General features: G+C 44.8%; 1 protein-coding gene across 1 annotated transcript in view; it reads left to right on the top strand.

The window, feature by feature from the left end:
- GTF2F2 (general transcription factor IIF subunit 2) overlaps positions 1-15522 on the top strand; it is a 192290-nt gene that overhangs the window by 41195 nt on the left and 135573 nt on the right. The window contains exon 5 of the mRNA XM_019524703.1: positions 2583-2621. Coding sequence (XP_019380248.1) covers positions 2583-2621 — 39 coding nt within the window. The remainder of the gene's footprint in view (positions 1-2582; positions 2622-15522) is intronic.

The following is a 15522-nucleotide window of genomic DNA, read 5'->3' as shown; positions in this document are numbered from 1 at the left end:
TTGATGCTCAAAGCTAGTTGGAGTTCAGTTGCAGCCTTGGCTTTTCTGGTTTGCTGCCTGCAGGACCGGACCAGTGCAGAATAGTCCTCCTTGGAGGTGAATCCCATCCTCCATCCTTTATAGGCCTTTCTTTTTAGCCTCAGGAGGTCTGCTAGATCCCTGGCGAGCCAGGGGGGGCTGTTGTGCCCTTTTGCTGCCTTTCCTCCAAGATGGAATAGAATTAGCTTGTGCATTGAGGACCACTCCCTTGAGGAGCAACCACTCTTCCTGAACTCCCCTCCCTCTGGGGTCATGGCCCCTTAGGGACTCACTGACAAGCCTCCTGAGCTTGTGCATTGAGGATCGCTCCCTTGAGGAGCAGCCACTCTTCTTGAACTCCCCTTTCCCTAGGGTCGTGGTCCCTTAGGGCCTCACTGACAAGCCTCTTGAGCTTGTCAGAGTTGGCTTTCCTGAAGTCAGAGACTTCCGCCATAAAGCTGGTAAGTCAGTCAGCAACACGGATGGTGAAGGTAATCAGCTCGTGGTCGCTGTCACCCAGCTTCCCATCAATCAGTAGGTCGCCGATTAGGTCATCCCCAGTAGCCAGTACCAGGTTGAGCAGCACCTTGCCTCTTGTTGGCCCATAGACTTCTTGAGTCAGGTAGAGGTCATCCACGCACGAGAGGAAGCTTTGCGACCACTTGGATTTTGCTGAGTGATCCTCCCACGAGATGTCCAGGTAATTGAAGTCACCCATGACAACCCATGGTTGAGAGAGAGCTTGTAATTTAGCTTCCTTGAAAATGTTGTGGCGGGGGGTTGGATATTAAAATGATCAAATAGTTTTCTATAATGACTTACTATTTTGCAATCCAGTTAGGGATAACTATTCATAGTATGTCCATATTGGTCTCCAATACTTTTTGAGCTTTCAGACGTGGTGGCAAATAGGTTGCAACTAAATTATGGTATTGCTTTAATGTATGTGTAAGGTCATATATCATTTATGTTTAAAGGAACTTACAAACAAGAGAAGTCATACTTTTATGCATGAGACTGGCAAGAGGCAGTTTCCAAAAAAGGTTTTGTTGAGAGAGTATTTTTCTAGTTCTGTTAATCCTCAGTGTCTCAGTGCTTAGAAGCGCTAAATAATAAAACCAGATGAACTAAAAAATTGTGCTCTAAGCTATCTCAATAATACACTCTTTGCTGTAAGTAAATGATCTGTAATGATGGCTAGGGCATGTCTGTTGAATTGAGTAGCTAAGGACAAATACCTTTTATTGATGTGACAGTCTATATAAAAATAAGGAATACTATTTATTACTCAGTCCTGGAAGATGCTTGAGGGAACTGAGGACAAGGGAAAATAATTCAGTCAATTTTCAGGCTGCTGTGCTTTTATGCAGGTAGAAATATATCTTTACAGAATTACAGAGTCATTTAAGGCTCAGTACAGTCAAATACATTCACTTTTGTCTCTTGAAAGACTCTGGATTTGTGGTCTGTGACAAACAGATGAGTGGATAGAGAATTGGACTGGGAGTCTGGGGACATGTGTTCTGTTCTGTGTTCTGCTTTGGACCTGCCTGGTAACTTTTTCAGCAAGTCTCTTAAATGTTCTGCTGCTTCTTCCTCTTGGTTTGTGTATTTTGATTGTAAGCTCTGTGAAGCATATACTCTTGTCCATACAGTATATATGCACAACCATTGCAAAGCCTGACAATATGGAAAATCAGACAGCCATGGAAGCCTACAGTAGAATCCAGAGAATTTATATCTAGGTTGTTCACGCCTTGCTTATTTTGCATTGGATGGTTGAATTAAAGTCAGAGCTGCATCCTTTGAAATAAAAGCCACAGCAAACACCTGGAGAACCTCAGTAGTTCCGTGCTGGTGTTCGCTGCAGCTCTACATACCATACCTTTGGCTAGTTGGCAAACCTTCATCTTTGCAGGTGGATTAGGAAACTAACTCTGTGAAGGATCCCATATCTATTGATGTTAAATTAACACATTTGTAGGTAGTACTAAACAGAAAAAAGCTGGAACAGACTGTTCTTAGATATGATTGCCTCAAACTAATGAGCGCGCACTCTCAGCACTCACGTTCTTGGCCATTTTAAATGGTCTGCAGCTGGACAGTGCACTTCTACAAACTATAAGCAAACTTAAATTGGTTTTAGATGCCCCCACTCTACAAACTGCATCAAGGCAAGCTTCAAGAAGCTTTAAGAAGAATTGCCTTTTTCCTTTTCCTTGAAAATTAGGTGAGTTCAGCTAGTGAGGTATAAGGCTGCTATTAGTTTAACTTCTGATTCCACATGGTCAGATGCCTGAACCAATGGAAGACCCTACGAGCTGATGGACAGGGGTTCTTCTGTGTAGAATCTGTTATATGCCTGAGCCCCAAATGACTCTTGTTGTCTTCTATGAGAACAGCTCCTTTAAAAGTGTAGATATTAAGCTTTAAGAAAGTGACACCCATGGCTATCCTTTTCTTTATGCTTTTTTTCTTTCCTTTTTGCCTTTTTAAAGTTGCTTTTAAACACAATTTTTGTTGTATTCCAAGATAACTGAAATATTATCGACCTTGTTTTACAGAATGCCAGCCGGAAGAAAAATCTGAGAGCAGCACTGCTGGTGAGTGTTGAATACAACTCCTTTGTTACACTTGAGAAGTGATTTACATCTACAAAGTAGGGCTATCAAACAATTAAAAAAATTGATGTGATTAGTTGTGTGATTAAAAAAATTAATCATGGTTAATTGCAATTTTAATTGCACAGCTAAAAACTCAAAATGATGTGCAGAAAAACTCAAAATTATGCAAGTACTTTGTATGGCTGGGGGGTAGGTGTGAGGGTGGAATTTGTGAAGGTGTGGAGGATGGGGGGTGTATGCGTGGGGTTTGGAGCTTGAGGAGGGTGGGTCCCCGCATGCCATGGCAGGATGCGGGGTACTGTGGGTCAGGAGTGAGGGACAGCAGCAGGGCTGGGAAGCCTGTGGCTAGGGAGTGAAGGGCACATGCGCATGCACAGACTGGGGTAGCTTGTAGGACGGAGCAGCGGGAGGCTTGTCTGGGGACATGGGGGAACATGGCTCCTCACACCCAGGGGAGGAATTGAGCACATGCCCCCGATTTGTGTGTGAAGGAGAGGTGAGTTGTCTGCTGCAGGCTGAGGTTCTGCGCCCTGCTGCCTTTGCCGCAGGAGCTGTGGTATGCCATGTTGTGCCTCCTGCAGCTGGGCAGGCAGGGAATGCACAGTGTAGCCAGTGTGCGACTCCCAGGGCAAAGGCAGCAGGGTGCAGAGCCCTAGCCCGTAATAGGCAGTCTACCTCTGCTGCATGCACAAATCAGCGAGTAGCTGCCCCACATGCCTCCCCTGGGAATGCGTGCAGTTTTGGGGAGCCATGCTCCCCTGTGCCACTGGACGAACTTCCCAGGGCCTCATTTACCCCAGCCCTGCCCTACTCCTTCCCTTACTGTGGGGGCCTTGATGTGCCCCTCCCCCTCCACAGACTTACTGGCACAGTAAACATGCCAGTACATGCAGCATGCAGGCTGCAGTTGCTCATGTGTCTGCGTACATTCCCCCCACTCCTGCTGCAGCTACCCGGAGCCTGTCCCCGGGCTGCTTTGTGGTCCTCTGTGCTGCCACTGCTGCCCTACTGGGCAGCCCAGAGATGGTGGAATGGAGCCTGGTCTCAGGCTTCAAAACCATATACACGATTAACCATGATTAAAATAATGCAAAAACTGATTAATGCATTAAACGCTGACATTAACTGTGATTAATTGACAGCCCTACTACAAAATTATCTTTATTTTTGCTTTTTTCAATTTTAGTTTTAATTTACCTTTTATTTTAAAGATTTGTTCATGGTGCTTTGAGGATAAAGCAACATAAAACTGAAAAATCACTTAATAAACTGATACACTGTTAAAATGAGAAATTTAAATTATTCATAGGTTTTATTAAAAATAAAGAATGAACAAGGAGAGGAAGAATAATAAACCTTAAAGAAAAAGAGAGAAATTCTAAGGATTACTATATCTTATTTGAGTACTTTTATTCTATTTTGTAGACTGATTGGTTCATTTAGTTTAAGTTTGTATCTCTTGACCAGAAGGTAATTGTTCTGCTTGATTTCCAAAATATATGATATTTAGTTTTACAAGTTAACAGATGAGAGAGGTTATATTGTGTTGTGTTTAATTCAATTTTGTGTATATAACGGCTGTGCAAAGCATGTAGCTGTTGTTGAGGAGTTGTGAAAAGGCAAAAACGATTCTAGATTGGCAATCAGGTAGTTGGTCCAAAATAGTTTACTAAATACAGTAAAAGATCAGCACTGGTGTTACAATCAATTTAGGTTAATGGAGCACACATTAATGATTTTTGCTAAATAAAGCTACAAGGAGAAGAATCTTAGGATAAGACATGTCAAGCAGTTATTAGCATGTATTTATGTTGCATATTAAAATGAAGTGCACAGAGGTATGTTTAAAGGAAAAGGTGTAGGGGTGCACCGATAGAGATTTTTTGGGCTGATAATGATAGCCGATATTTAAGGAGGCATATTGGCTTATACCGATCTGATTTCCAATACAGCTGCCTCCAGCTGGTAAGTCTGGTGTGGTAGAAGGGAAGGGGCATGCGGGGGGGTGGGCAGGTGAATGCCCCCTGCGGTGAGGGAGGGGACAGGGGCAGACACTGCCCAGGTGGGGGGCGGGGTGCAGAGCTGTGGTTTGTGGGGGGGGCAGCAGCTCCCACCTCTGCTTGCACCCTGGGAGGGCACGGGACGGGGTGGAGGGGTGCCCCCTGGATCTGTGTGGGGTGGGGCAGGCTGCAGCCAGGGCTGTGCTCTTCTCAGTGGGTGCTGGGCTTGGACTGGGTGCCAGTGGCACTGGGAGGATCCTGCATCCACCCCAGATTTTGCCACTGCTCTGCTCCCAGCCCCACCACTGCCAGATGCCCGGCACAGCCCTGGCTCAACACCCCACCTCTATCCACACACTGGGGAAATCAGGGGCTGTGCCAGGTGGCTGGTGGCAGCAGCACTGGGAGCAGAGCAGTGGCAAAATTTGGGGTGGATGCAGTATCCTCCCAGTGCCACTGGCACCTGCTCTGAGCCTAGTCCCTGCTGAGAAGAGCCCTGCATAGCTCTGGCTACAGTCCATCCTGCCCTGTGCAGATCCAGGGGGCACATGACCCCCGCCCCCACTATGCCCTCCTGGGGCGCAAGCAGTGGCAGGAGCTGCCTCCTCAATGCCCCCCTACCATGAGCCATGGCTCCGCCACACCCTGCCCTGCCTGAGTAGCACTTGCCCCTTCCCTCACCGTGAGGGGCACTGATCTTCCTTGCCCCCATGCCCCTTCCCTCCCCTTCCACCACACTGGACTTACCAGCTGGAGGCAGCTCTTCACACAGCTGGCTGTGCTTCCCGCTGCCTGAGTGCTGTGCTGCGGCTGCATGCAGCACAGGCATTTATCAGCCCCATAGGACTCATATCCAATACGGCCAGTTTTTATATTGGTACCAATCCAATATCGGACTGATGAATCAGTGCACCTCGATAAAGGTGGGCTCCTCATTCAATTTCTACTTCTAAGCAACTATTTGAATCACTTGTTATTGCTACTGGAAAGTTCTGTATATAAAGACAGTTTTTTTCCCCTAGTTGTAGGCTATATATAGTTCATATGAGAGCTATAGTTGAAACAGTACAGTATTTGTGCATTTACTAAAAGGTACAGAAATGTAGCAGAAATAAAGGTGCATGTTTTAGTTAGCCCCGATTTACTCCCAAAAAATGGATGGCCAAGAAATGAACTCTTGTAATGATTTTATTAAATTCACTACATGCTTGTATAGGGTTTATGTTGGTGGAGTTTCCAAATGGTCACATAATATCATGATCATGGTAGGCTGAATGTTGTTTATTTAAAAAAAAAAATACTGTTCACTTAAAAAAAAAGTTTCTGGCGCATAACAGCTACAGCTTCAGTTTTGCACTACATTAAAACTGGAGAATGATTTATTTCACATGCAAAGTACAGTAAAAGCTCTGTTATCTGGCAACCCCTGGGAATGGGGGATTCCGGTTAATCAGATGTGCACTGTCTGGTGCACTCTCTGGCATCAGTGTGCTGGGGGAAAGGGGAACCCTGCACAGGTTGCTTTGCCCTGGCCTGTGGGCCAAAGAAGTGGCAAGAACTCTGCTTGCAGTGGCGGTGAACCCTGGAAGTGGTGCTTCTGGTTTCGCTTTTGCCACATCCGTTGGTTCCCGGTTAATAGAGTTTTCCAGCTAATAAAGTGTTGGTTAACGCAGCTTTTGCTGTATGTATTTACACAAAGAAGTAAATGGGTATTAATGATAGTACTTGAGAACTCGGGGAAGAGGGTTTCGGGACTTGGTTAAAATACCTCTCCATAGTCTGTTATATCTTCTAAGAACAAGCGTTGCTTATGATGTATACACATTAAGTACAAGATGGCATATGGTGGCATTTAGTAATGGACAGGATTTTCAATGGATTTGGAAAGATTGGCTTCTTCCTTTTTTCCTTGGAAACTACTATAACCACAAGACCAATATTAACTGTTCAAAGTGATTAATCAGAATAAAGGTGTTCACACATCTCCTTAATGTTCTATAGATCTCTTCTTAGTGTTCTAATATTTGACATTTATTTGCATCATATCTTAGTTTTAAAGGCTGCTGAAAGAGTATGTATATCCGTTTGGTGTCTGGGTATGGCTGATACTTTTTATTGGAGGGGATTTGATTTCTTTCTGCAATGAGCTGATTAAAATGCTTTTTGTTAAGGTAGACTGACTATATCAAAAGAATTCTGACTAGTGCTTAGAAATATTTTAGTTTAAAAGAGACTTGTATGAAATCCAAAGTGTGTTCATGGTTGGAAATTTCAGAGGATTGCTTGTTAAAGCATATTCATTCTAATTACTGTTTTACTTTTGTATTTTTAACTGACATGACTTCACTTCTGTGAAAGATGAGTTGCTAGAGGTGAATATTTTTAACTACACAAGAGCCAAGATTCACTGCTTTCAGATGCTATATGTAAACTGGTTTTTGAGAAAATAACTGCCCAGATAGTTCAGAAATGTAGTGTTTGGTGTGTTCTCTAATGTTATTGTAGGTGTTTTTTCTCAGTTCTACTGCAGTCAAATTAGGAGAAAAGAAAAACATACTCCATGCTTCTGCAGTTCACACCTCTTGTTTTTATCATCTTTGTCAACACAAGTGCCTTATGTGACTTGCTCCTGATAACCACATGCTTACACTGTCAACCAGGGCAATAGATTTTAGAAAAGCCCACTTTGCATTTGTTGTGCCTTGTTTGTATTATGGTAATGCTGAAATGCCTTAATTAGGGATGGGAGTCTCATTATACTAGGCACTGGTAGGCAATTTAATGAAAAGATGTTCCATACCTGAAGAGCCAGAGAGCTGATGGATCAGACAAATTGATGGGAGTGGTGAGAGTTAAAGCTGTAAATGCTAACTCTAGGAATTGGCTACACCACTGTTTTAAAGAGAGAACTCTTCTCAATGACCTATTTATTTCGTTAACATTTATTTCACCAAGAAATCATGGCACTAACACGACATTTACAAACTGCATTTTGAGTAATTCAAGTTGTATAGTAGAGAAGTGGTTCACCATGTTAGTCTAAAGTCACATAGAAGGTGGGGCAGGGTGGCATCCTTGGAGATTAACTTGTTCAGAGAAGCAGGAATTTTTGTAGGTGACAGTGTGCATTCATCTGGTCAAGTAGGCTGTCACCTACAAAAGGTCCTGCCTCCGTGAATCAGTCTCAACACCTGCTCTGAGATGCCACTGTGCCCTATCTTCAACTTACGTAGTTTGTTTATTTTCCTTGCACCTTTACTTTGCCTTGATTTAGCCATAGGAACATGATCTTGTTAATGCTTAAAACTAGAAGTGCTCCAATTTTTATCGGTGCTGATACAAAGGAAAATTGATAGGATCAGCAATCAGCTTTTTCTGGCTGATGTGGCTGATAATGTTACTGTCCCAATATGGCCTCCCCAAGGATGGCCATTATGTCCCTAGGGCACCGTGACTGTGCTGACTCCGCCCGATGGGCACCTATTAATCTCACCTACCATGTCTTTGCTGGTATAAATGATGAATCAGGTGGCTGCCCTTGAGTTGCTGCTTGGTCACAGTCCTGACAACTGACTCCTGCTGGCCTCAGCCCTGGGGCTTATATGTGCCCAGGGTCCTGCCTCCTTCCAGTCAGCTAACCGGGTGCAGGTGCAGACCAATTCCTCCATTAGCCTGCTGCCCAGGCACCCTGCAGTGTGGAGCTCTGTCTAGCTCCTCAGCTCTCTAGCAAGGCAGTTCCTGCCCTTAAAGGAGCAGCCACACTTTAGTGAGCTGTGACAGTCACCAATATATGCCTCACGCATGCACACAACTGCAGCATGCACACAGCCAGGAATGCAGCTGGTTAGTATAGTAAAGAAGGTCTGAGAACAAAAAGAAATATGGTTTAGCTTCTTCACTTCCTAAGCATCATCCAGTGAGTGAGACGGGTTGTATTAAATGTGTGGCTGTGTAATTAGACTGTGATGCACTTATGCAAGGGAATTAAGGTATCATGGACAACTTTTATTCTGGTGTTGCTTAAATTTGGAGTGTGTAATATTCTTTAATATTATCTTCATATCTTTGTATGTACATATCCAGTACATTCCAAAGAACTTTAGGTAGAAAATAAGATTATTTCCTTCCCGTGGAGTAGAATCCACAGGAAGGAAATAAGGGTATGCTCATTCATTCATTGTATATTTACCCGTTTGCTGAGCTATCAAGCAAAAGGAAGTAATTATTTGATGTACTTTGGGCAATACAGCTCACACGGGGTGGTGGGCAGCAGTGGCTGCCATGTGCAAGCTCCAACCCCCCCCCCCCCACAACTAGCCAGCACCTGTGTGGCCCACAGAGGGGTGCAGCTGCCCTCGCGCTACACCGTGGCCCTGATGCTAGGAGGTGGTGGTGCTCTGTCCCCACCCCTGCACGTGTACTCCCTAGCACCGTTCCAGGTACCCCTGGGGGTACACGTATCCCCAGTTGACACCCCCTGTGTTTAGAAGATGGTTTCAGGCTGGATGTAAGGAAGAACTTCTTTACAGTAAGGGTGACCAGAAACTGGGGTAGACTTCCCAAGGAGGTGATGCAGGTCGCCAACCTTGGAAGTTTTCAATAGGAGACTTAACAGACACCATGTTGGGATCATTTGATCTCAGCAATATTCCTGCCCAGAGTAGGGGGGTTGGACTTGATTTTGCAAGGTCCCTTCCAGCGCATAATTTCTATGATTATAACAGCAGGTATGTGTAGTCTTTGGAAGAAGCAGGAAATAGTCCTAGTAGAACAGCAGTAAGAATATGCATTAGTGCAGGCCAGTACTGAGCAAAGATATACATGTATAGGGGCAGATCCAGGGTGGGTATAAAGGTGCAACTCTTCAGCTCCCCCCCCCCCTTTTCAAAATACTAGATCTGCTGTCATACATATATGTATATAATTTTGTTGTTAGTGTCCAACTATCTATTATAGTGTACTATGAATATGTTGGTATATGTTCTTAACAGCATTGACATGTTTTCAGCTTGCAGTGATACTCTTTCATTAGAAACTATTGCATATCTTTCTTAAGTAAGTATAGATACTGACCCTTGGTCTGTGTCCTCTGAACTAAGAGCAAAAACCTTGTTGGGGGGGGAAAGGTGACTTTCAATGCCATGCTTATATTCCTTTTCTCTTCAGACATGTCAGAACCTGTGTAATTGAGACAGTAGACTAAAACAGTGGCAGCCAGCCTTTTTGACAGGATGCCACATATTAGTCCTGCCCCTTTTCTGAGTGCCACTCTGATCCCCTTCCCCTGTCTTATTGCCTGCTCTGCCTTCTGCTCCCTGCCTTGTGTTTCTTGTACAGTCTGCTGCTCTGGTGTCCACTCCCTGCTTTGGCCTGGTGCTCCCTGTACAACTTCCTGCTCTGTTTTCTAGCCCCTGTCCTGTCTGTCACTGTAGTGCCCATTCCCTTCCTGGTATGCTGCATGTTGCACGCAGAGGCTGCTCATGTACTTGTAGCACACGTGCTGCAGGTTGGCCACTGCTGGATTAAACCAAAGTACATTCCTGGCTTGAGTTAGAGCAGGGTCGTAAAAGATAGTGCCAGCAGAGCCCTGCCATCTAGCTGGCTGTGCTGCCCATGGGTCTTGGACTGGACCTTTGTGCCACCTGCAGCACATGGACCAGATTGACGTGCATGCCACATGCAGCCCACACTGGCCCATGTCCTTTGTGCTGCATGTGACCCGTGGGGTCGTTTGGGGAGCGCGCACTAACCTGTGGGACTTTGATACCTCCATGTTGGAGAACTCTTTCTCTTTTGCTGACTCCTGGAAAGAGCAAGAATCCCTGGTCTGAGCACCATGTTGCAAATTCTGACTCCACAGACTAGGTTGTCATCTTCTCACTGTCACTGCTTTAGGTGGGATTCTAGGAAGATAAGCCTACTAACCTCCTTCTTTCCTGATGTGTAGCACATTTGAAACCAAGTTAAAGAGTCTATTTATTTTGTTTTCTCCTGTTATGTACTAATTTTGTTTTGTACCAATTGCTGCTGCCAATCAATCCAGCTGTAAATGGGGTATCTAGCCAGTTGGGTGGGGGACTCAAAGATGGTTGGATATGGTTGAAGCCCCATCACAGCATGGTGTGCCCTTGACTGCAGAAACTGATGTGTACTCAAGCTAACCCAGTGGGCTGCTAGGCACTGGTGGACCTTTGACCTGTGAATAAGCCTGTATTATTTCAGTTTATATCTGAAATAGTTTTAATTTCTTATTTTAATCATTGTGAAACTCCTTTATTTTTCAACATTGCTGACTCCTAGAGCAGTGATGTGATCACAGAGTTGCATAGCAGACTTGTTCCACCAAGTTTTTCCCTTCCCTTTCCCCTTTCTGAAATAGTTGTTGTTTTGGGTTGTTGTTTTTTTAACTATGTAAGCATTTTGCAACAGAATAAAGACTGGTACAATTTGATAGCGATGCTATTTTAAAAGAAATGGTTTCTGTTTAAAAAAGGCGTTTGAAGAGTGGGCAATAAATGTAAGATCAAGAACAGGCCCTCTGAAAACATCTTTGGGACAGATGGAAAGGGGTTTTTGTTGCTGTTTTATGTGAGGAGGGACAACAATAGACTGTTTCAGAGTTCCATGTTATGTGGCAAAGGCATGTCTTTTTTTTAATATTGACTTCAGACATAATGGTGGAACTGTTGCTTTAGTTTGCAACATTGGGGGCCTTAGGAAAAAATGCTATTAACCAGAATAGTGCCCGTGAAGGCCTTTTCTTGACTTACTAATTTTCTGAACTAGACTTGCTGGGCCTCTGAATTATTTTTGATAATGTCATTAGTTTTGGCACTCGGAAATATTACTGATTCCTGTGTAGTACCTGTCACGGGTTTTAAAATGCAACTTCTGCAAGCACCAGAGAGGAAATTAAACTACTAGATTGAATGTTGCAGTTGCAGTTGTATTTATATTTTTCCGATTCTTTCTCCCATTATGGGAGTAAGCAAAATTAAGTTTGCTTAATTTTTCTATCCTTTGTACCCACTTCTGACGTTCTTTTTTTTTCAATGTCTTTTATTACTGTATAGAATTCAGATCCCTTTTTAGGATAACAAGCTGCTTTTTGTGGAACTGCCATACCAACTTGGTAGTTAGACATTTTATATATTAAAAAATACAGTTGTAAATCTTGCTATCCCTCTGACTTCTATAGAAAAGTACTTTCTGCCTGAAATTCTGCATATGAAAAGTAAACGGATACTGAGTAGTCTTGAGATAAATCAGGTTGGTTGACTGTGGGACTTCAAAAGTACAACTTGGGAAAGTTTTCTGTTGACTCTGCCATTGGATATTTTCAAAAGGCTTGTCTAAGAACTCCAAATTCTTACTTTGTTAGGGTTTAAATTAGAACAAGTGCATAGGTGTGTTCAAGAATATTTTTAGCAAGTAATATTTAAGATACCTTAGAGAGAAATAAATTAAAATCTTGCTCTATCCAGAATGAATAGATTTTGTGAAACCTCGTTAGTGTCTCTAACATTCCATTCCATGCAGGCTCGTACAACCAAATACTAGAGTATTGCAATTGTTATCTACATTTGGGAAAGCAAATGTTTTAAGTATTAGTTAATAAGATGCCTCCAGCAGTGAGTGGACAAAGCAAGATAAGGAGCAAGAGTGCACATTAAGGATCGTATTATTTCAGCTGTGTATCTGCTGATTTTTTTTTCAGAGTGGATTATTTTTAACAGTCCCCTTTTAACATCTTATTTTAAAGCATTAGTGTGCTTAGCTTACCTCATGTTCTAAAGACAATTTAAATGAGTAGCTGCTATTTACAGTTATAGTTACTTGAATAATTTTGGGAACCCTTTTTGCCTCTAAAGCAGCAGAACAGCTTTAAAAATGAATGCATATGGTTTTAAGTAATGTTACTTTAATGGAATCAGTGTTAAACTGTTTCCAGTATATGTAGAAACTGCTTTTTCTAAAATATAGTTTCTTCAGCTGCATGTATTTATTTTTACCCCACACATTTTAGAAAAATTGTAACCTGCAGCCTAGCTCAACTACATATATAATATACTTTCTGTTGGAAAGTAACTGCACTCCTCCTCAATATACCTGATTATCCAGGTTCTCCAGTTTATAAAATCATAGAAAATTAGGGTTGAAAAAGACCTCAGGAGGTCATCTAGTCCAACCCCCTGCTCAAAGCAGGAACCATCCCCAACTAGGTCATCCCAGCCAAGGCTGTGTCTAGCTGGGCCTTAAAAACCGCCAAGGATGGAGAGTCCACAATCTCTCTGGGTAACCTGTCCCAATGTTTTACTACCCTCCTAGTGAGAAAATTCTTCCTAATATGTAACCCAAACTTCCCTTGCTACAACTTGAGACCATTGCTCCTTGTTCTTTCATTTGTGACCATTGAGAACTGTCCGTAGCAGGGGTAGGCAACGTTTTTTGGCTGGAGTGCTGAAAAACACCACAGTGCCTACCTCGGAAGGTGCCAGAGTGCCAGCATGGCAGAAAAACAAAATGACAGCAAGGGGTACATGGCAGGATGCCCTGCTTGTATTCCTTGCCCCCTACCCAAAGCCCCTGCCCCACAGCCCTGCCACCCATGCCCCCCAGTCATCCCCTGGCTCTAGGTAGTTGCTGGAGCTCGGGCTGCTCCCAGCAGGGCTTGCAGTGTCCCAGCTGCCTGCTGGGAGCAGCTTGGGATCCCAGCTGGCAGCACCTCCCCAGAGCCAGGGCCGGCTGCAGCCAGGAGGTTCCAAATAGCTGTGCTGGGCTCCTGCATCAGCTCCGCACCGGCGTGTGCACCCGCGCGTCGGAGCGGGTGGTTAGGGAGGGACCTGACTGAGGCAGCTCCTGGCACAGAGGTGATGGCAGGCTTCTGGAGCCTGGTGCAGCTGTTTGTAGCCAGCACGGCAGCGCAGCCCAGCCTGAGGTGCCTGTGCAGTTGCCACCAGCCCAGAGCTGATGCCAGAGCTGTGGAGCCTGGCACAGTTGTTTGCAGCCTGCCCCCTGCTTGCTTGCTGCAGCTGCCCAGAGCCTGGGCTGGCTCCAAACAGCTGCGCCGGACTCTGGAAGCCTTCCATCACCTCTGTGCCAGAAGCAGGGGAGAGACCGGGGCTGCGCTGCCTCAGGCCCCTCACTCACCGCCCGCTCCGACGTGTGGGTGCAAGTGTCAGTGCGGAGCTGATGCTGGAGCCCGACACAGCTATTTGGAGTCTCCTGGCTGCAGCCGACCCCGGCTCTGGGGAGCTGCTGCCAGCTGGGATCCCAGGCTGCTCCCAGCAGTTATCTGGGACACTGTAAGCCCTGCTGGGAGCAGCCTGGGCTCTGTCACTGGCAGCAGCTACCCAGAGCTGGGGCCGGCCGTGGCGTGCCAAGCAAAATGGCCTTGCATGCCGTGCTTGGCACACGTGCCAGGGGTTGCCGACCCCTGGTCTAGATCCATCTTCTTTTGAACCCCCTCTCCCTTTAGGTAGCTGAAGGCTGTTATTAAATCGCTCTCAGTCTTCTCTTCTCTAGTCTAAATAAGCCCAGTTCCCTCAGCCTCTCCTCATAAGTTATGTCCCACAGCCCCCTCACTATTTTTGTTGCTCTTTGCTGGCCTCTACAATTTGTCCACATCTTTTCTGTAGTGGGGGCCCAAAACTGAACACAGTACTCCAGATATGGCTTCATGAGTGCTGAATTAGAGGAAAATGATCACTTTCCTTGCCCTGCTGGCAGTACTCCTACCAATGCAGCCCAGTATGCCATTAGCCTTCTTGGCACCAAGGGCATACTGTTGGCTCATATTCAGCTTCTTGCTCACTGTAACCCCCAGGTCCTTTTCTGTAGAGCTGCTGCATAGCCAGTCAGCCCCCAGCCTATACCGGTGCATGGGATTGTTCTGTCCTAAGTGCAGGACTCTGAACTTGTACTTTTTTGAACCTCATGAGATTTCCTTTGGCCCAATATTCCAATCTGTCTTGGTCTCTCTGAATCTTAACTGTACTCTCCAACATATCTACTTCTTCCCCAAGGTTGGTGTCATCTGCTGACTCTATGCCATCTTCCAGGTTGTTGATGAAGACGTTGAACAAAACCAGCCGCAGGGCACTCCACTTACACCAGCTGCCCCTCTGAGCCTGATGCTCCAGCCAGTTTTCTATCCAACTTACAGTCCATTGATCCAGCCCATTCTTCCTTAGCTTGCCTGCGTGAATGTTGTGGGAGACGGTATCAAAAGCACTGCTAAAGTCAAGGTACACCACATCCACTGCCCTCCCTGCATCCACAGAGTTAGTCATGTCATCATGGAAGGCAATCAGTTGATTAGGCGTGACTTGCCCTTGGTGAATCCATGCTGACTGTTCCTAATCACCACCTTCTCCACATGCTTAGAAATGAATTCCTTGAGGACCTGCTTCGTGATTTTTTCTGGGACTGAGGAGAGGCTGACTGGTCTGTAGTTCCCTGGATCCTCATTCTTCCCTTTCTTAAAGGTGGGCACTGTATTTGCCCTTTTCCAATCATCCGGGACCTCTCCTTAAGGGCTAAACTACTGCAATTGCCCACTTTATTATTGGTTGGAAATGTTGGTTTGTGTGTCTGTTACAACATCTGTAAGACTCCCTTGATGCATTCTAGGCCCATCCTTCAGGATGTTTGAGACCCACTGTTACTTCTCTGGAAGTGCAGATGTTTTTCTGGTGATTCATTTGCTCTTGAGATTTCCTTTTTCACCATTTTTCTCTTCCACCCATCTCAATTTAGCTAACTTAATCTATGACAGAATATTTTGCTGTACTTTGTATGTCAGTATGGTGGGTGCTGACTTTATCACTTATAATTTCCTTGCCTTTCCACTCTCCTGGTTTGCTTTTTATGAACCTAAG

Source organism: Gavialis gangeticus, unplaced genomic scaffold (genome assembly GCF_001723915.1).
Source record: "Gavialis gangeticus isolate Ggan-Ray unplaced genomic scaffold, GavGan_comp1, whole genome shotgun sequence".
Classification (NCBI taxonomy): domain Eukaryota; kingdom Metazoa; phylum Chordata; order Crocodylia; family Gavialidae; genus Gavialis; species Gavialis gangeticus.
Note: the sequence above shows the minus strand (reverse complement) of the source record. Positions and strands in the feature narration are given on the sequence as shown.